This window comes from Acipenser ruthenus, chromosome 25, assembly GCF_902713425.1.
Source record: "Acipenser ruthenus chromosome 25, fAciRut3.2 maternal haplotype, whole genome shotgun sequence".
In the NCBI taxonomy this organism is placed as follows: domain Eukaryota; kingdom Metazoa; phylum Chordata; class Actinopteri; order Acipenseriformes; family Acipenseridae; genus Acipenser; species Acipenser ruthenus.
Genome location: NC_081213.1, coordinates 26,450,162 through 26,472,993, shown reverse-complemented (window position 1 = coordinate 26,472,993; position 22,832 = coordinate 26,450,162). Strand labels below are relative to the sequence as shown.

The following is a 22,832-nucleotide window of genomic DNA, read 5'->3' as shown; positions in this document are numbered from 1 at the left end:
ATATGAAACTGAAATTTTATATTATATTATATATATATATATATATATATATATATATATATATATATATATATATATATATATATATATATATATATATATATATATATATTACCTAAGCAGTAATTTGCTAGATTTAACAATTCTACGCATTGTAGTTTTACTGCATTTAAAAAGGTGATTATCACTCTTTACAAGGTCGTACCAGGGACATAAAAACAAGACATTAGTTAATGGATGGTGATGGATCTCAAAGAGCAGGCTGCCTGTGCATAAAGCTAAATTCAATGTACAACAATATTGATTTCCCCAGGCAATGTCCAATACAAGGTTGCTAACACCACATCCAAGCAACACGGGTTCACCTGATCCAATTGCACCCTAAAAAAAGCAAACTATTTCTTATTCAAAGTCAGTTCACATGATAGTAAATACTGTGTTTATTATAATAAAGATCATGCAGTTTGATTAGTAATAACATATATGCAGATCTAAGACAGTCGTGAAGGTCCTGTAGCATAAGGGACGAATTGCTGATATAAGCCACTGTTTCCCCTGTCTGTAGCTCCAATAGATTAAGCTCATCCTATGTAGGACTACAGCATGTTTAACACTTTCTTCACCATAGCTTAATAAAACTAAGATTTAACATTCCATCAAACTGCCATGCATGTCTGTGACAGACTTGGTTCTTTTTGCCTCCCATACGTACCGTAATTATCTGTATATATGGAGCACCCTTTACAAATTTTAAAGGAATACATGTGACTTATCCTTGCCTACGTGACCTGTTGTGACTTCTACCATTCACACCTCTGCAAGATCTCTCACTCGTTTCGACACTGAAAAATACATTCGTCATTGAATTTGTTAAGTTTCTTTCAGTAGTTTTAAAGAAACTCAAGGGATTGAACTCAAGGTAGATCAGTCATGCATGTGATGCATGGGGTTTGCATTATAGAGAGAATTACTGTATATGCCTTTGCCTTTTTTTTTCCAATACAGCATCATAATGCCACACTAAGAGGCTTCAGATCTACACTCACCCTTTCGTAAACCCAGACAGGGTTACAAACTTGGCAATGTTTGTGGCAACAGCTGCAAACACGCAACGATATTGCCAGGAATGTTAGCTTGGCACAGCCCAGAACACCCACATTCCCGTGCGAAAGTAGACATGCAAAGTGTTTCCAAACAGAAGCAGCAACGTGAGCCAAAACGATTTGCCAGTAAGCTGCAGATGTGTGTTAGCTGAGCAGCAGTAAAGGGCCGTGTAAATATGGCCCTTTACCGATAATAAGCACCCACTGTGCTGAAGCACTTTTCCTGATTAAACACTGGTCTCATGGCACAGAACAGCAAGGCTAAATGACAGCATACAAATATATTGAAAAGTGTCTCTTCAAAGTGCGAGGTTTTCATGTGCTTCCATCTCGCCCTTGAGCTCGCTAAATTTACACACTTTGGTCACAGTTTTTTTTTTTTCTTAAAAAGCAGTGGTTTAGAGTGCTAAGAAGAATATAGATGTGTGAAATCACACAGTTCAGGGTCTGTGGAATCCAGTAAATACTTTTGCAGACCCACCATACATTCTTCTTAAGAATTGGTTTTTGCATATATGTCCTGTCCAGTGCTACAATGTTACCATATCAGGTTATAAGGTATGAAAATCTCTTTGAAATGTTGCCGTATCTTTATGGAGTTACTGTATCTTTCTAATCACGTTACACTACAGGTTCTTATGGATCTTGAAACTAAGTAGTTTACTATTCACATGACAATCACCACTGTCAGCTTGTGCACTTTCGCTGCTTTGAGACTGGTAGAGTAGGCAAGACAATCCAATATTGACAGACGTAGACATACCACTGAAACGAATAAGAAGTCAAAAATGTGCTTTGTTCTTGGGGGTTAAATTCTTCTTTACCTGGGAGCTTACTGATAAAATTATCATGCTGTTTCGAAAAGGAAAGACAATAATATTCCTTAACATCCTTTAATAATTAAAACTGGTGTATTGTGGCTTCTAGAATGTCTACCAGATCTCACAACACAAGACGATAAAAAAACAATGGTAATATAGCCTGTAGCCTTGAGTTGATTGAAAGAGCAATTTTCTTTGTAATAGTTTGAGCTAATAGGTCTTTTACTATTTTGGAAATGATAAAAACTTGATTTGTAATCGGTTCAACAGTAGAAACAGCCTGCTTTAAAAACATAACTTGTTTTTAAATAACATGATCCGGCTACACCATTATGCTCATTGTACAATTTCACCCCACTTCCCTAAGCACCCCTCTGTGTGCATGAATACTCAATACATTTTAAGTGAATGTTATGTAACAGATCAGCAGCTGTGTCTCCTCCTTTCAAAACAGATGGCACAAAAGCCAAGTTTAGAATAAATCCAGACTCAACCATCCAAAAGGTTTGAAATAACTCTACCTGGACAGGTAAAGAGCGTACTGTACAATGAAGATGACACAATGAATTTACATCAGCGACCAACTTATGCCCTAAGCTCTCACAGCAAAAAAAAAACAAACACTAAACCCAAATGTATAGTTGTGATGGGGTGCCCACCCCGTGTGTATTTTATTATTGTATGTATGTATGTATGTATTATTATTATTATTATTATTATTATTATTATTATTATTATTATATACATATATTGTGTTTATATTGTGTCCGTCCGACATGATTATTTATTATTTAAGATGACGAGGGAAAGTTGTGCGTTTGTGTTTTGTTATTTATTTAAAAACCTTGTGCAGAAGGTGACCATCTCCCGAGTTAATTCATTGATTAATTGTAGCTAATCGGGAGATGGTTATCTGTATAAAAACCTGCAGCTTTCTGCTCTCCAGGACACAGTGTCAGAGGCGAGACGTGAGTCTAAATTAATAGAGAAACAATTGCGCCGTTGTACAACCATCGTTATTGTTTCATTTCCTGGTCTGACGGCACCACAACTCAAGCCATCTGATCTCAATACTTCAGTATTTAATCGCTAAACTTATTAATATGCAAATGCATTCAATTTCATTACACTGTGGGGAATTGGTCCAGGACTCAGAAAAACAATTATTTGCTTACATACAGTGCATTCAATCCATTGAAATACCTGACTGCCTGTGGCAAAGCAAGGAACAAGCATGTTCAATGCAGATATTGGTTAAGTACTTTATACACACTATTACAGTTTTAATTCATTCAGTATTGAAACTACCTCTGGGGGTTGGATTAGATCATTCAGGGATTAGGTGAACTCCCCCATCAATTGTTCCCTAGCCTGAAGGTTAACACATTGTGTGGGTCTCTGTAGTGTATTTTTGTCTGTAAAAGTACATTAAAAAATGGAAGGTTTGGTCCAGATTTATTATTTAATATGGTGCCGGTATTTAGACCAATTGAATAGGCCTTGTATCTGTCCAATTCAAAACACTTGAAGTGCCCAGACATGAGAAGTCTTTTATTCAAGAAGCAAAAGCTGAGTTATTGCGTCACCTGGATATCACTGGAACCTCTTGCAACATTGTGTCCTGTAAAGTTTACATGTACAGCTAATGCTAGTATTGAGTATGCTGTTTATAAGGGGTCCTTGCAGATATTCTGTCTCCCCTCCCTTCCTGGAGATTTAACAGTTCTTAACATTTTTGCCCTTCCCGTTTCATCGGTTCTGTAGTACTTCTGTTCCTGCTCCCAAGTGCACCAAGGACAACATTAAACTGCAAAAGATGTGACACTATAATGAGAAGTCAAATCTTCTGGGGAACGGAATTCAACTGGGATTTCAAAGTGAAGGGTAGGCCTACAGCACGGCTGATCAAACGAAGTGTGAAGATGGTTGGTGTTATAAAATGACCAAACTTATCCGGAGTAAATTTAGACTATGATCATTACAAGCTTTAATTAACTTCAATTAAAAAAAAGAACATAGGTTTCATTTAGAACAGAATCAATGAACCATGACCTGAAGGCGCAGCGGTCAAGAAAGACTAACTCAAAATACAGCGAGGCCCCCTCCCGAGTCAGTGCACGGGTGGTAGCGGTGAGCTGAGCTAAACAAAAGAATTGGACACTACTAAATTGCGGAGAAAATAACAAAAACAAACAAACAAAAAAAAAAACTAAATTTGGCAACTACTAAATTTATTAAAACAAATAATAATAAATACAGCGAGCCATGTCAGTACAAAGGCACAAAGTCTGCAATTATATATATATTTTATATATATATATATATATATATATATATATATATATATATATATATATATATATATATACACATACATATATATATACAGTATTTTGTATATATATATATATATATATATATATATATATATATATATATATATATATATATATATATATATATAGTTTTCTTAATTTTAACTGCTAATTAGCTTAAGTAATTAAAAACTATGACTCACTCTGTGATGAAAGCTAAAAGGCAAAGATAAATATATTGAGTACAGTATATCTTGCTACCTGACTGCATGGACATTGTAACAGTAAAATAAAAAAAAAACTCCATAAAGTAACAAAAAACATATAATGGCCCGATTATCAGTGAAAACAGGATTGATTTTTATCTATGTACATGATGCAGTATATTTTACCGTTGGTTCGCTTAGGCTTTAAATTATGCAAACAAGCCGATGTTCAATTACATGAGCTGCGGCTACCAAGGAACAGATGCTAATTTATTTAATCGCTTTATGTACTTGTCTGTGCAATACTAACCCCAGTTAGACCTGAATATTAAACTTGATAGTTTAAAACCCTTAATCTGTTCTACTGTCTCTTCCTCGACAAGGCTGTTTTATGGTCTTCACTCCAAGAATAACATCTTATGCTTTGGATTCAGTGGTGGGTCACAAAGACAGGTTACTGTGGTTCAGGTTTGTGTGCTTTGCAACACGCCACTCCCTCCTATAGCCATAATTTAAAGTTAAAAAAAATAAATAAATTGCATAGAGCAATCTCCTAATTATAAATGAACAGTCCTATTATAAATGACTTGCTCACAAGAAGAGTTCAATAACGACCAGGGAATGGAGATTACTGGTCCTTCTAATGGGATTCTTGCACTGTAACGCTTGACAACCCACAAGCAAGTCAGTGAGATGCATAACCAAGGTGATGTCAGCGAATATAAAATGAGACCTTTCTCTAACAACGCAATCATGACACTTTAATCCAAGTCTTAAAACCAAAAGGAAACAGCAACAGCAACTGGAATTGATGCGGTGTTCAGATTTTTACACAAACTTTGTATTACTGAACACTTGTAGGATGACACAACATGAAAATAGAAATTTAACCAAGGCAGTTTTTCTCTTTTTTTTATTGTGGCGATGCTATCCTTATAGCAGCTTTTTTAAAATGGGCAGATCTCTAAAATAAAACAACAGTTGTGAAAATCTATTGGTTATTGCCATGAAACCCAACTTATTAAAAAACAAACAAAAAAAACAACAACAGTGTACTGTCACAATATGCCTCCCCATCAGAATTAGCTAACGGTAGCAGAATTCGACAGCTAGATGTCGCAATGTGCCGCCCCATCAGAACTTTCTACCCCTGCAACACTTAGCACACATTTATTACATTCTGTTAAGGATTGTTTATTCCTACAGTGTAGGGTTAATGTAGGTAACTATACTGACGAATAGTTGTTGTCTTTACCAATAGAAGCAGATCTGAAAACATGGAAATCTAGAGAAAAGCTGCCTGCTAGGTACAATGTATCAGTGTCTGGGTATAAAGCACCACAGAGCCCTTGCTGTGAAAACAGCCTCTGTGCTGGCACTGAAATCCCTGTGCCACTGAAAAAGCAAGGCAATTAATGGAATTGCTTTATGTAATCTAGAATAACAATGATTTATCTTTAATCATACACATCCATACCCTGCCAGATTCTCACCTCGTTTCACGACTAGGTATTTGCAGGGACGCAGTGAGGGGTGTTTCATGTTCCTATTGCTATTACTTTGGTTAATACAGTCATACATCAATAAGCACTGTGCCCTCGATTTCTCCCTAATCCTATTGCAAGGCAATGAATTTGTTATTCTGTCACTTCATTTTCAAGTTAATTAAACAATAAAGTAGCACACTTATTGATATGGATTAAACAAGCAAACAAGAGATAACAGAATTACTATTTGCTGTTTCAGCTGTGTATTCAGACTCCTCTGGTGCAGCGAATGCTACTGGGGACTGAAATAACAGGGATTTAGCTACTGATGAATTGTAGACCTGGAAACTATTCAGGCACCCCCAATATTTTGGCACGTTGACATTTTGGACATGCCTGAAAATCGCATTTGGCATTTCCCAAATCGGCTTGTAATTGCTTTTAATATAGCTGAGGAGGCAAGTGGAGGAACTGAGGAAGTAGAATTGTCCTCAAGACTTAAACTATTTTATTACAGAACACACTTACTGTAGAATGCAATGAAACACAGTTTCAAACAGCAGGTTTGGGTCAAGAATGTTTTCCAGGTTAGTGTCTTTACTGGCTTCTAAGCAAAAACACAGCTATAGGAAGCATTTGCATACAGCCATTTCAATGGACATTTATTTATAATTGTTTTAATTGTTTTTCTCATGAAAAAAGAATTCTGTGAAGAAATTATTTTTATTTATATATATATATATATATATATATATATATATATATATATATATATATATATATATATATATATATATGAGTGAGAGAGAGAGAGAGAGAGAGAGAGAGAGAGAGAGAGAGATACTTTATCCAACAGCAGGATTATACTTTGCTCAGCATGCAATACTAATTAGCATATGTTTATGTTTGCTGTTCCAGCAATTAATAATAAACGAGAGATTAACCTTTTTGACCTCAGCACTATCGTGTGGGTACAGCAATCTGTGAACACGGCAGGTTCTTGAAAAACAATACTTTGCCAATTATATCCCTATTCACAAAGCTTTGATCTAGGAAGCTGTTTGGAAAATGTGGGACTTTTATTTTGTATAACTTTGTTAGACTTTTAAAACAAATTACACATTAGAACTTTATGCATAGGGCCTGAAATGGTTCATGAGCTGATAGCAGTTGTAATTATAGCTATGTAAAAAGCAGCAATTTCCCTGGAAGAATCCCTGCTGCACTAAATCCATATTCAAGCACAACTCCCTTTACCCCGGCTAATCATTTCAGTGCTATTTCAGGCCTGAGCAGATGGTGTGATGAGAGTTTTGATAAAGAACAACAATCTCACCGTAAAGGTTGTGAAGGGGTTGCTGGAACTGAGATTAAGAATTGATTCAGCTTAATGGAGTGTGGCAGTAAAAAATGACAAGTCTCTTACCACAATGTTACTGTCCTGTTAATCCTGCTGACATATAAATGGCTTTTAGGGTACTTTTGACGAATGTAAGACTCGCTGCAGTAATGCACAAACATTGGGTTGGTCATCAACACTGCCCCTGATGAAAAGAACTTGCCCTGCATATGTTGGGCTATATATTCGACAAGAGTGGCGGGACAAAGAAAATGAACAGACCTGAAACAGACACTCGAAATCTGTAACCTTTTAATACACTTTATTTTAAAAAGACACGTCAGCGCACTGCTTTGTACAAAATGCCAAGGACAACCCAACAGTGTGGAATGAATGACCCTGCTGCTTAACTGTGCAATCTGTTTTCTTTTTTTAAATGTGTGTACAGTAGTTTGGTTTAAATGAATATGCATGTGCTGTATATGTTAATTCCTGAGATAATACCCAGCGCAGGTACAGGACTGGGTATTACCTGAGCTTCCTCATGCCCAATGTACTTGTAGTGCATCTTCCCATTTGTGAGACATGAACATGTTGCTGTGCCTGCAGCTCTCCTACTGTATATCTGCGATAGCCAGAGAGCAGGTAGGCATATCTAAACATATCTAAACATGCTGATCTTATTTCTGCTCCAGGCTTTCTCCCACTAGCCTGAAGAAGTCCCTTGAGAAGTCACTGATTGTATTGCAAGTAGAATTACTTAATTTTTTATATTCACAATTGTGTGCCTGTTGGTGTAACAGTACTCATTTATAAAGTATGTAAAACATCAAGGTTATGTTACTGAATCCTGACTCTGTGCACGAAGGAGTGAATTCTAGTTCTTTCCCCAAAGCCTCCAGTTGCCCACTGAAAGTGCCAAACTAATATAGCTTAAATCAGAACCCCAAGACTAGAACAAGCCTCAGATCACACACAGACTATAAAATGTCTCAACTCTAGTTTCTGGCAAGACAGCCTTATCACCGGGATATGAAAGTTCATGTAAGCTGCTGTAAAACTGCCTCAGAAAAAAAAAGAAAAAGCTCTGCTTTAATACCAAGTCTGTCACTCACCGACAGTTCTCTAAAATCATCAGAATGCTCTGCTCTTAGAGATCAAATTACTAAATGAGTGCAATACAGACGGATGGTTTTGTGATTGTCTGTGTGATCTAGAAATGTTTCTGCCTGCATTTCAAAATTGGCATTTTATGTCTGTTGGAATTACTTTTTTTGAAGATTTTTTTTTTCTCCTACCGCACCACTGAATTCTACAATGTGATGATGAATACTGAAGGCAGAGTCCTAAACTTACCATATTGGATTTGTAGCATAGCCGAATAAAAATGACGACTGGAGGCAGTTTAATTTAAAAGTCATAGAGCAGAGACCAGATTAGGAAGTTTAGGAGCCCTGTAGCCTGCAGAATGTTTGCGTAGAGAAAGGACGTACTGAATTAAAACTGTATATATATATATATATATATATATATATATATATATATATATATATATATATATATATATATATATATATTAGCTCAAAGAGCCAGCTGCCCTATATATAAACATTCAAACAGAACTAGATACATGGATACAAATACATCCTGCAATCCGCTGTGTATTACCACTGCTCTGCAGTTTACAATTATACAAGACAACAAGGTGATGGAATCGCACATGGACAGTACACAAGCACAAAGCCATCCTTTAGTGCTTTATCCAAGGTTTCAGGGTATTTTTGTGTTGGGCATTGAAGAAACATCTTCTAACATTCTAACGCAGGTTCTGGGGGGTCATTCCCACATTCACACCGTCATTGTACATATTCAAGTTGCATTATTAGGACAGATCATCTAACTTGTTAGACATATATTTTTCATTTTCTCACTTTCTAAATACATGCATTAACCATGATACACAATTACCTGCAACTCAGGGTCATCCTCATGCTGTAAATGGGCTTCTTCAGCAGCTTCTACAAGTCTCTGTGAAAGAGTTAAAAAAAAACAAAAGTCAGACAGATACCTTTAGACATTTCTCTTGGCTGAATCATTACATTGGAGTTCACCTTGCCACCTACTTCAGCATTCATGTAATCCCTTTCACTGATACAGAACATAAAGACTTCAGATAGCAGTGACTATATTATTTTATAGGTGAGGTCATTTATCGTCGTGGTACCTTTTTCTTGGTTAACTTTGTAAAATAAATTGGATGTGATAACACCAGAGCAATCAGAATCCTTTCTAATATGACCTCTAGTTTAGGCTACAATCAAAACAGAAGATGAAGTTGGCGGCATCTGACTTTGATGTAAGAATGCCCATTGATTTTCTACATTCTGAAGTCAGTGAATCAAAACCAACACCGGTTAAATACATGTATTACATGAAAAAGATAGTTGATGTAATATTATGTTTCAAATTACCTGCAGAGTAATTTCATTCTAGTTCTTCCTTTACCTCTGTTATGGAGTTAAAAGCACAGGTAACATCATGGTTGAATGCACTCCACGTACTATTAGTACGCTACCACTATTTCAAAAAAAGATTACAAAATGACAGATTGGGTTCAGGGTGACCTGATGAGCATTTGAAACCTACCTATGGCAAGAATGAAGCTTTAAAGTGTCTCTTGCAAGACAGTGTTTTACTGACCTGTTCCGTAAAGGATGGTATTATCCATTCCAAAAGCACATGGAATCTACATGCTGATAACCTCATAAAAGACTCATTGGAAACGGCATCTGATTCACAAACTATTACCATTACACAACATGACCTCTATTTGCTTTGAGTGCTTGATGAGACTCGTACACAGCAGACCACAATTTGAAATCCGACAGCAATGGAGATCTCCAGTCTCCAAAACTAAATATTTTAACCCTTTAAGGTACAAGGCACTTGCGTGTTCGACAAACAAAAATGCTAACTTTCTTATCTTGAGGGGCATGAAACAGTGTTTAAAAAAAAAAAAAAAGAAAAAGAAAAAGGTTCTCCATATGGTCAGTTTCCTTGTGATACATGAGTCACTCTTAAGTGTATTTTAAGAAGAACCCATTTGAACATCCGCTCAGCTCCTCGTGTCCCTTAAGGGCTTAACCGCATGCCTGCATCCAGGCTCTGCGTGTGCTTGGAAGCGCTTTTATTTTTGGAGGTATAATAGAGGTTAAGCCTATTAAGGGAGTTTGGGATATGAACCTGAAGATGACAGCCCTAGTTTACCTGCACGCTGAGCGAACCTCGTAGAAGCATGTCTGGGATGAACTTGAACGACTCATTTGTCATCACGGTCCTCCGCCTACATATTCACTTGCATGAAGTATTAATGACTGAATGAATTGCCATCTCTCCAGATACTGTTCAGCACCTTGGTAAAGCATGCACTGCCTTCCCTACACATGTTGTATATAATGTATATAGGAAGTAAAAATATCTCATAAAAGCTTCCATAGCAAAGGCTTTGGAGGAAACCAATTTCTCTGTAATGTTTACAGGCACTCTGTTGGTTTTATTGATGGTTTGAAGCATTTTCTTTCTCTCTTTGATAATCTGAAAATGGTATTAGTTTTGAGTGTTTGGCAGCTATGTTTCTGTGTTCAAAAGGCAAGGAAACTACCAGTGACCTTGACCCTTCCCTTTCTTCTAACTCTATACCTCCCACTGTTCTAGCAGATCCCAACACTGGCCTTGCAGCATGCCTGTTTACAACCTTCCAGTTTCTCTATAATCTTCATGACAGCATCCATGTCCCGATCCAAGTCATTATTTTTTAAGGCTACAGTATAGTCAATACAAAAATTAAATCACTGGAATGCTTCCTTTGTGTGGACTGCAGATCAAACACATTCAAGTTTTGCCAGTCTATACTTTCATCCCAAGCACAGAGAAAAACAACAGGATTTCAAGCACTCCAACATTGTATGTACATCATATTACAGACACACTTTCTAAACTTAAGAAAACTAATAAGAATTGAACACAAACTCTGGCGGCACAAGATAAGCTGTTGTCCAGTTTTATAAGCAATACATCCATGTTATCTAAGACTTGGAATAGAATGGCTTCTTACATCTAGTGATATAAATGAACCCAAAGGCTGTAACTGACAGCAGAACTGCACAGCTTCTTATCTGTCCAGCTCTTCTCCTAAAAGAGTGATTTTGGTTGTGTTTATTTTTCAACACATTCAAGGCTTCTGCTCTATGTTTTCAAACTTCCTTTTTTTGCAATATTTTAAACACACCGCAATGTGCTATTATTAGTCTGGTAACACTTTTAAATAATGACTGCAAATTCATAATGGATTCTGTCTGAATACCACAGGAATAACACCTCTTAACATCTTATGCACTTCCACTTTCTGAAGTCATTCATTTTTAATTCAGCCCTGTTAATTCATATGGATTCACTTACCCATATTCATTCCTTGATTCTTTCTAACAAACTATGTTGATTACATAATCAAGTGTTAGTTCATGCAGGAATGCATGCCTTATACATGCGAACAACATCATTTGCTACAAAGGAACATTGAATGAATAACGGTAATTAAAATCGACATGAATTACCAGGGTGGAATTCAAAATTAATTACTCCGAGGGAATGCATAAGATATTCATTCAGGAGTTATTACTGTGCTATTCAGTTGGAATTCATTATGAATTTGTGGCTATTATTTTAAAGTGTTACCATTATTCTTACTAAGCAACATTCAGTTTGTATTTTGTTTTAAACAAAGATTTGTCAAACAGGTTTGAAGATGAGTTCTACATTTCAATTTACTACCCACAGTCACTGGCTCATGTGTCCTTCATTGTGATAATTTAAGTAAAACTTCTGAGAAACAAAGTCAAGTAGACAAACGTTTTATGTAGTGCCTGCATCAGTGAGCCCTTGAGGTCTCACGACAAGTTGTCCCGGAAAGCACAGGGAAGCATTCAGATTCTATTTCAGATTCTGTTCCAACCTCAAAGACTTTCAGATCTGTAAGCAAAACGTGTCAAAACCAACTGTTTATTAAACGTTAGGTTGCTATGTAATTAAATGGTGTAAATCTAGAAGAACCTGCAGCAATCAAGGCAAAAAAAGGAATGCTTGATGGGTAAAATGTTAAACATGTCAATGTGATTGTTTTAAAAGCACCTAAACCATATAAATGAGGTGTCCCAACCACACAGGGTTACACCAGCCCAGCTTACAAAACACTTCATGATTTCAGTTAATATATTCTGAAAATTAAATTAAATTAATAAAAAAAGGGGTGAAATAAGTCAGCTATGCATTTGTAAACACCTGGCACGTGAGCAGTTTATGCATGTGATTATTATTAACAATTAAAAGCACAGAACTGAGAATATTAAAAGAACAGAACACAACAATCCTGAGCATTTAATTTGTGCCGGATCCCAGATTGCCTGACAGGCGAGAACTAAACAGTTTACATGTGATGGACCGCATGGAAAACAATATATATCTATTGTTCTAAACCACACACAGTATTCTGCAATGCTTGAGTACAGTGTCTCCACCTTGCCTTGGATAAATCAGGGTCAACTTAAAATCAGTCCACTTTGTATTATTGACGAATTGAAATGCGAATAGACCCGTTATTGATAGCCAGAATTAATGAATACCTTCAGAGTGCTCAGTCCATAGCGTTATTTTGTTGGTCATAAATAACAATTTTGAAAAGGTATGACTAACCTTTCATACTTCAACACATTAAAACACTCCAGAGGTTAAAAATGTATCTTGCTATTAGAAGACTGATTACTGGGCGAGGAACACCACTATTAGCTGAGCATTATTCACCTGTCTTTGTATTGTACTCATATTGGGATGGTTATTAACTGTGACAGAAAAACACATTTAAAACCCCAATATCGTGCTTTTAGAAAAGCATCACAAACACAGCCAGTGCCGGTGATATTTGTACCATTAAGTTGATCACAATCATGATAACTTCGTCATGGCAACAGAGCAGCTAGTGTATGCTACCTCTGTCATGCAACAGTATATGAAGCAGGTATCTGTGGATGCATAGCAGTAGAATTGCCGTGTTTAAAGATCAAGGCAACACAAGTCACATATTTTTCAGGAGATGTCCTCCTACTTCAGGAAGTCTCACCAAATAACACCATACACCAGAAAGATAGCAGAGGTTATTGAATCTATCCCTTAGTACTAAAGGATGAACACTGTCCAACAAGGTATTAAGGTTGTGTTGATACCCGTAATTGCCCCTGAGTGTTTAAAACCGATAGGTATTAAATAAATCCATTCATTAATGAGTAGATTTCAAATATATTACATGTGTCAGGACCAGACATATTTTAAAACAAGCGGGTGACGGTCCAGACAAGTTCATTTGCATTTAAATGTTCTGAAAAAGGATGTATTACTTTCAAGACTGGCATGGTTTGAGTCAGTGAACACGGTCAAGGTTTGCCCTTGTTGCCAATAAAGATTCATTAAGTATAAAGCACAGCATCAGCAGTGCCTTTGCAATGACCTGTTGACTCGCAGTTGGCTGTGCATCACTGAAGCTACCTCATTCACTCATTTTAATGAATGCAAAAACTGTTTCGGAAGATTGTGTCTAACAAAAGCAGACAAGAATACGAGTTTAAAGGGTTTACACGTCATTTCTTTGTGAGCATTCATAAGGGATTTAAGGAGAAGAAGAGAATGGAATCAGTTAATAAATTGGAATACTTGTAATTGCCTTTTGACCATAGAAATGCTTCAGAACATTGAAACCTTACACCAATGTCTGGTTTTCTGATGGATATATTTATGGAAACGTCTCTTTTTCAAGAACGTCTTGGAGGACACTGGCAGCAGGCGGTCAATCACAATCTCCAACAAAGTGCATTCAATACAGAGACAACCTTTCACTAAACCAGTAAAGAAACTACGTTAAGGAAAAGTAAATATTGTAACAAGCTGTTCATTTAAAATGCTCGTACAATTTTTTGTTTTGTTTTAAATCCCATTTTGATTTCTAGAAAAAACTGTCCTCAAAGTTTTGCAATAACTCTGCTGTGACTACTTTTCCAGTTTTAGAGATTTTGCTTTTATTGCGAAATGTATACAGTGGACTTCAGTCCACAAGGGCCACTTTAAAAGATCTTCAAGCTGACCATGCAGTACAGGTTTACTCTTTAATTAGTCTTTAAATAAAAAAAAAGTTCATAGCTTTCTTATGTGCAATTCGGAAGAAATATGTTACAGCTTGCTAAAAATGCAATACGGTCCTGCTAATATAATATCTGTGGATCAAAGGGGTTTGACAAACATCCCATTCCTAAAGATGAAATACATTACCCATATAAGAATGTTAAAAAAAAAAAAGCTGATAAAACATAAATGCTGTTTTTAATATTCTTGCTGGAAATGCCCCTCTTTTTAGATTCATCTCTAGACAGAGCCAGGAACCTCTTTTCTGCACATTTCAGGTTAAAACATCTGACCTTAAAAATCTAAATAAATTATTAATTTTGTTCTGCTTTAAAGGTGACCTAGGCTAACCACTGTACAGTAATGTTTAGGGAAGAAGCCCATGGGTTATTGAGATGCAATGCTAGTATACAGACTGCAAAACACTGGATCCACGTACTCACCCTCATGAAAGTGCATTACTGTACACTACCTACACTGTCGGAACATTTCATTATTGCTGTTTCTGATGGAATCTTTGTATACCAGGCTTAGTTGATGTTCTTTTTTTGCACAATCGGGGCTGCTTCTAAAAAGTGACATAAAAGATAAGCAGCAACAAGAGCATAAAACTATATTAACAGGGAAGACATTGAATCATCTTATATAGAGCCCCAAATACGAAATAGCACGAAATAAAAACGAAATGCAAATATTAAACAAAATAAAACAAAATGCAAATATAAAACAAAATACAACAAAAAATCATAGAATTACATTTTTAAATTGGGAGGATTATACAAAAAATACTTTAAATAAATACTTGCAATCATAGTTGTCAAAGCTCAGCCATTACCATAGACACGGTCTGAAGGGAAACGGAAGATCTGACTAGCACTTGTGCAGATGTATAATTTGGAGCGAGTCATTTGGGAATTTGTGATGGAAGAGAAGAGATGTTTGTTTCTAAAATGCCTAAACCACACATAACAATTAAACAACGCTGCAAAGAGGGGATGTATGCAGCTGATGTATAGTTTTTCAATACTTTTCCAAGGGAGCTATTTTCATATATTATAGTCATATTTTTTAGGAAGACAGTAACTGCTGTATAGTGAATTCTGCCATTATACTAACTCTTAAATTCAGTTTCAAGGACAAAACACTGTTAACAATGTATAATGACCATTCAAGTGAAACCTGGCTTGGAGGGTGTATCAGAAGCACTACATGGCAGAGTGAAATGAAAAGGACTGGCAAATGCGATTTCATTCCATATGCATATACTTGTCCCATTGGTCCTGAACCAGTCTACTGACTGTAAACCATGCAGTTCTATTGTGATTGAACAAGTGGGCGTCTTTGTGGGTAGAGTGCCATGAACATTAGCTACTGTGAAAAATGTATTCAATTAACGTCTGTATATATTTCTACGTTTTATTTAATCGCACCTTGTAATTTACCTGTCAGCTGCCTGCCACAGGGTAAACTAAAATAGAAGAAAGACAGCTCAGTGAAAAGAACAAAAGGCTGGATTCAGGTCGTCAAATCTTTACAGCAGGAACGATCATTTAATCCAAAAATATCTTGCATAAACATCTGGTCTTCACCCTTTTCATGCAACCGCACATTATTTTCTGTTGGGATATCCAAAGGAAGAAACATTTAAGAATCTTAGCTGTTTGGTTTTTCTATTTGCTGGAATCCCATTGATTAGGTTCAGGTTATTAAGAAATGTACTTCCTTTTGTGGTGCAAAAAACAGACCACGACCTTAAGTGTTGTAAAACCCTCCCTGCAGTAGCGTACATCCAAACTGCTGGCTGTCAGTCGAGCTGCATGATGACAGCTGTTGTCAACACTGTCTCTTTAGGAATGTGCACAAAGTTGAAAAATGAATAAACCAATAGCCTTTAAAACAAGCTCTTGAAATATGTTTGAAACATCCTGATAAAATGTTTTACTTTGTGCAAATTCCTTGATTCTCTTCTTTTGAGGTTGTTAATAATATCCTAAGTGTGCAGTTGAGTCTTCTTTCATATACAGGCCCAGGACAGAATGTCTCTGTCAGGATGGAGGAGCGCTTGCCAAGCCATGAAGGAAAGCGAGGCAATGTGCTTGGTTATGGCTATAGGCATGAGGCTGGAGGGTCCATGTTGCTGATATAAAGGGAAGGAAACTGTTATCAATAGCTTCAATATACCACAGAGATGTAGAGCTTGCAAAACATAACTTGAACCAATAGATGCCAGTCCATTCAAACGTATCAGAATAGGTGAGACCATACTGTCAATCTTCTCGTAAACAAAAATAAAACAAAAACACTCTTGTTTGACTGAGTAATGATTTCTTCTTCCCATTTTTGGATAAACCCATGTGAAATATGACATTTGCTTTTCCCTGTTAAATATTTGAACAATGACCCTGATTACTGTGGACCTTCACATGCCAGTCATGTTCATTTTAACAGCCTATATTGACACACAAGAGCCATGACACATTATCATGTTAGTTTTTTTTTTTCTAAATTGCCAGCCATGAAACCCCAATCATATTCCTTTATTTACAGGACATAGCAGTGATTACAACATCCTGTTTACATCAATACTTGATTATGTTGCCACATGATTATACTCTTTTGTTTGCATCACTTGCAAGCCCTGGTTTTAATTACTCTATGCAGCTGTCAGGCAGTAACAGGCCACTTAACTGTGACCCATTAACTGCCAGCCACACAGAAACCAGCGACACCTAAAACACCAAAAACAATACCATCATCCAGAGAACTACAAAACCGTACCCCAGCAAAACAGCTGTAAACTCGACATCGTATGACATTGTTTTTCAAGATCATGAATTATATGAGACAATGATATAAGGAATGGTAATTAAGTCAATTACAGAGACTGGTTTTAAGACAGAAAATTGTTCATGGATAAACGGGCAATGCGTAATCAATTGAACAGCATATCAAAAGGCCTACTGAGAAACCCTACCATTTAATTACAATGATTAAATCAGGCATAGGTGTTGGTCGCCAATTCTTTAGAAATTTCTTGCCTGGGTTTGTCATCCATTTTCGAATGCCGATTGCTCGTGACACCATGGTTCTTTCCTCCCACATTCATCTTAAATTAGACATCTCCGCTGTCCTACACAGTGACAACCATGCTTTCCCCCCTGACATTAGCTGCTGGGTAATGTTAATATGCACTCCAGTCTGTCATTCTATCAGCAGCCTTGACACTAAATAGTGGTGATCCAAAATTATACTTCAAGTAAATCTGTAAAGAAGCAGGAGGTGGGTGGATATTTAAACCTCTTGGGTGGGAAGGGGAGGAGGTTGTGGAAGGCTACACATACAGTTGCTCATTCATGTTGTTTACTCTAGTGGGAAGGACCACAGCTTGGTACAACATGGCTTCTATGAAAGTACTACTGCTCCTAGATTGGCCAAGTATTATAACTCTACTGCATAAATCTCCTTTAATATTTGTTTCTATGTATAATTTTGAAAAATATGCTTTAGATGGTCATAGCTGTCCATGTTATTGGCATCAACCCCTTAGACTCCAGCTCCAAATCAGTGGTTCTCATAACGGAGATCCGGGGACCCTTTGGGGTTCGCTAAGGTTGCCCTTAAAATGTTGTCCTATAAAACAGTATTATACTTGAACTTTTACAATGGCTGCAAGGCAGTGCATCTTTATTGTTTGCGGTTTGCCTTTTCTTTAGTTTTCAGCTCGGGACTCCAATTCAAAACTGACTTTAAAAAAGGGGTCCCCTCAGACAAATACGTTTGAAAACTGCTCTAAACCAAGTAACAATGATACAATGACACCATTCTGTAAATCCCTGTGCAGCAACAGTGCGCACCCAATATTGCAAAGATTAAAGACTGCATTAGCAGCAGTTCCAAAAGGCTCAGTGCACAGCATCAGAAACAGATGATTCTCCAATACTGGCATTCAAAGCATCCCCAGCTGCGACCATTTCGGGACTAGCGGCATAACTGGGGTCTTTTTAACAGACTGCATGTTTCTATTGTATTTCTATTATAACCAGACTTTGTGGTGTCTCAATCCACCATTTAACAAAGCTCCTCTCCAGCAAACCTTTGTTTCATGCCTTCCAGATTTAACTCCTGTGAACTAAAAAACAATTTCATATCCGAGACATTCATGGCATGCAAATGATTGTATAACAGAACATGAAGCCTTATGTGACAGCAAGTGGAAGTTTGTGATAAAATGCTTTAAAGCCTTAGACTACTGCAGATAAAGCATACCAGTGAAGTGAAGCGTGTACATACCGAAATTGAATTACTGTACAACAATTACTTTTCATACAAAAAGGCAGTCACAAAAAGGCGAATCACAGCCACCAAAAAAAAAAACACTGCTTGCAGCACCTTAAATTTTCTCAGCTGATAATTATAGAATGAGCTGTTGCCGTATTATCTCTGCATGTTTGTATAGCTGTATTCAAAATACATTTTTCATTAAGCCAATAAATAACATAATGCTCATTGAAGAAAATCAATGCACTCCTTTTTGAAAAGGCTCAGGGCCATTAAAATACATTTAATGGCCCTGAGCCACTGCAGAGCTGGGAACACAAATAAACCAACTACATCATGGACGGTGGTGTGCAGTATCAAAAGCCTTGCATTAAGTCTGGGCAATGTAATAGCTACTTATAGACCTTGATCCATGCTCTTTGCTGTAAAGCAGCAATAACAAGATAATAACTGAGCCTTGGGTGAAATAGCCAAGATGAGTTTTCTTTTATGTTTCTCTATTAAAATGTATTTTATCAAGAAGCTCCACCTGGGTCCTGTAGCTCCCCGGAGGCAGTAGGGAGCACAAACCTTTCCACATCAAATGTACAATTAAAACGACATGAAATTATTTTCCATTGAATGCCTAGCATCTGGGGGTCAAAACCATGTTTATTTTCAGTAACCAAATACGCATGTGTACGTGCATGTGCTTGCAGTGGATTCTGTGACCCTGAAAAGTCGATGATGTGTTTAAATATAAAAGGCTTTTTATAACGGCTTTTAAAAATAACCAAAAAGAACAAAACAAAAGGACAATTGGGAATAAAATGGGTTTTTTTTTAGGTATTTTACCATGCCCCCTTGCAACACTCTGCTCCAAAGTGGGCTTAATAAATACGTCAGTAAGAAATACTGTACAACACAAAATCAAAGTGCTATTTCTAAATCCTCTGGGGGACAGAGTTAGTGGATACACTCTGGTGTACCAGTTGTACTAGACATGTGGGGATTATAGATGAAAGGTTTGTCATTGAATTGTATACATTCCTTTTAGTGTTACTGTAACGGGGCGCAAGCTGGGCGCAAACCGACGACCCCGCACACCGCAAGGGAGCGTCTTAACCACAAAGCAAAATAGACTGGTTCATTTGCATCTGCGCTCCCAGAGCTTCCAGCCTCATCTCACCACACTGACAAGGGACTGGACAGAATCCATAAACAGCAGTGTATCACACAACACTGTCCGTTACATTACTGGAAGCACCAATGTTAACGCCACCACCAACAAAAAAAGTAGCGTGACTGTTCAATTGTTCCTTGACAGAGAAAGATCTCTCAGATTCGTTTTGAATCGCTGCCTCAACAAATCACTCAGGAATCCCCTTGGCACAAGAAATCTGGGGCTCAGAGAAGCGTTGCCCTTGTCACAACCCCTAGGAGACTTGAGACAGTGTACGGAACACGCACTGAATACCGAATGGAACTTTTACCAGCTAGCATCATGCAACTTTTATTAAATGCAATATTAACATGGAGAATGGAGTAACATAACTACACTTGCATTGTGTATTCTACATTTCCTAGCTTTTTATTTGACCTTTTATTTTTAACCAAATATAGGTTTAATTCTTGGAAAATGCACAGCTTTGTGGTGTCTGCAAATACTGTCCGTAACATTTAAATTAAACCTACTACCCTTTTAAAAAAAGATGTGTTTTTTTTTTCTCCTGAATATTTCTGATATGTAGGTTTCTGGGAAAATATATAGATTTATCTACCAAACCATAAAACCTATGCATATACTACAAATGTCATAATACATTGATCCACGAATCTGCCTTTCAACAATGGCAGAAAGCCCCGGACTGTGCTGTGGTAGGGTTTGACACAATAAGGCTGAGATCTACTCTTGCCTGAAGGAAGGGGGCAGTGATCACTGAATGTTACATCATACATCCCTTAGGTGTGCATCCGGCTCCAATCCAATGCATTTATCATATAAAACATGCTTATGAAAACAATAACAAGTGTTCAATCCCTGTTACAGCAGGCTGAAGGTTAAAACAACATCAGAAACAGTGCCAGTATTTTTACTTTTACAGGATGTTTATTTCTATTTACACTGCAATTGATGAATAATGAAGGTATTTATTCGCTGTGTGTTTAATCGTTTTCCATTAGATCATTAGGTCACTGTTGGTTTCTGGTGTTTTGTAATCACTACAGCACTGCTGTTTAAAGAGTTAGCAGTTTAAAATGCGTAACAGGTACTCACTCTCATTGCTTCAGCCTTCTTGTGGAACATCTCTTCCATATCTTTCGCCAGCTTTTTGACCAGACGTAGACCATCGATTTCTTCAACGAGAACTGATTTTTCATACTCTTTGTATTTCTGTAAAGCAGAGATAAGAAGAATGACTATTCCATGCACAGCTTGATTGAGTGCTACATCAATAAAGTATTTTGTGACCCAGCTTACAGGGACTGTCTGTTTGTATGAACAGTGTTATAAGCCAGCGTGAAACTTAGAATTAATGGACGAGAATTTCACTGGAATGTTAAAAGGAAATCATATTTTGGATTTGGATTTCCCAACTTAAACAATCGCATTTTTTTAGGACATTTCCATTTAAAACTCATATTTGAATTTGTACCCAATTCAACATCCCAACATTATCTGCTTCCTGTTGAATTACAAGATTGACCTAACACAGTATTGTGTAATAATACATTGTAGTTTTGCATGCGCATGGGGAGATATTTCATCACGTAAAATATCATCTGCAGGTAGGTTCAGGATCACGGTTTGGATTTGGGTATAAAAAGCTGTAACTTTTCCAAAAAAGGCCACCAGTGAGAGTACCAGTAGATAGAGCGAGCAGTGGAATGCTGTCATCCCAACTTATGAATTCTATTGATCCCAATGAAGAACAGCTGATTGAACAGGATTATCATTATGAATGCTATCTCTAGCAATGTGCGGTATTATAACTGACAAGGATGAGTTTCTGGTGCAACAGACTGAACAAAAAAGATGAGGGGGTGGAAGATTCCAAAATCTATGCCTCTTGATCTCCGGCTGTCTTCAGTGTCTCTTTAAAGTATATTTTGCCCTATGTTGCATAATGCATGGGCTATAACCCAAACACCCCTGTTTGTAGTGAAATGATAAATGAGCCATCTCCCAAAATGTTATTTCAAGGGTTATCAACAATGTGGATACACGCAGTTATATTCTAAACCTAGATCTCATCGTCTCATTAAATGATAGCAAACAAAAAGGAAAAATACATCTCCTTCAGGAAAATAATCATTTGAAAGGTTATTCATTAGAACACCGACATGGAACTAAATCTGTTTTTTGTTGTTTTGGTTTTTTTTTGTCCCCCCAGATGCATGGACAATAAACAATAGCACTTTATATAGGACTGCCTCCGCCTTCTATAATATTTATCTGAGTAAAAGCTTTATTGTTATTGTTACTGTAGCTCATGTTTCAACAGATGTTGTTTTTGTTTTGCTTATTTCAATAGATCTTGTTTCTTTTTTGGTCCCTTGTATTATGCTCATAACCTTTTGGTTCTCTCTTTTTTAGGATATGTAAATATTTGAAATGCAAAACTAAAGATAAGCATCAGCATCCTGGTACCTTGTAGGTCACATGGCTGTAGGTCACATGGCAGCTACACAGTTGGGGGGAGTGTGAAATAGAACACATTTATTAGTTACCAGGAAGCATCAGGAACTTAATGTAAGAACTTAATTGTTCAATAATGTAGTCTGACATAATATGAAGTATGAAACATAAGCAGATAATCAAAAGATCTTTAACTGAAGTGTGCTGGTGCAAATAAGAAATAAGTACAGTACCTGGAGATAATTGCCTTATACTAATTGTTACAGCCACTTCATAGCCCTGGCGTTTTGCTATTTGAAAGGATGTGCACATTATGGCAAACGTGTATTTGATTTTAATATGTTTTTAACAGCTGGTATTTATTTTGTCTTAAGAAAAACTGCAGCAGCTGCAGCTGTACCCCAGTAAGAGAATGGTGCTGCTCTGCAATAACGTCATGA

The 22,832-nt window shown here is 36.9% G+C and overlaps 1 protein-coding gene across 3 annotated transcripts in view; it reads right to left on the bottom strand.

The window, feature by feature from the left end:
• The window catches only part of LOC117971351 (voltage-dependent calcium channel subunit alpha-2/delta-3-like), a 145,654-nt gene that overhangs the window by 88,833 nt on the left and 33,989 nt on the right, over positions 1–22,832 (bottom strand). For all 3 annotated transcript variants that reach the window (XM_058999896.1, XM_058999894.1, XM_058999895.1), the window contains 2 exons: positions 21,031–21,147; positions 9,240–9,299 (listed from right to left, as the gene is read on the bottom strand). In XM_058999896.1, coding sequence (XP_058855879.1) covers positions 9,240–9,299; positions 21,031–21,147 — 177 coding nt within the window. The remainder of the gene's footprint in view (positions 1–9,239; positions 9,300–21,030; positions 21,148–22,832) is intronic.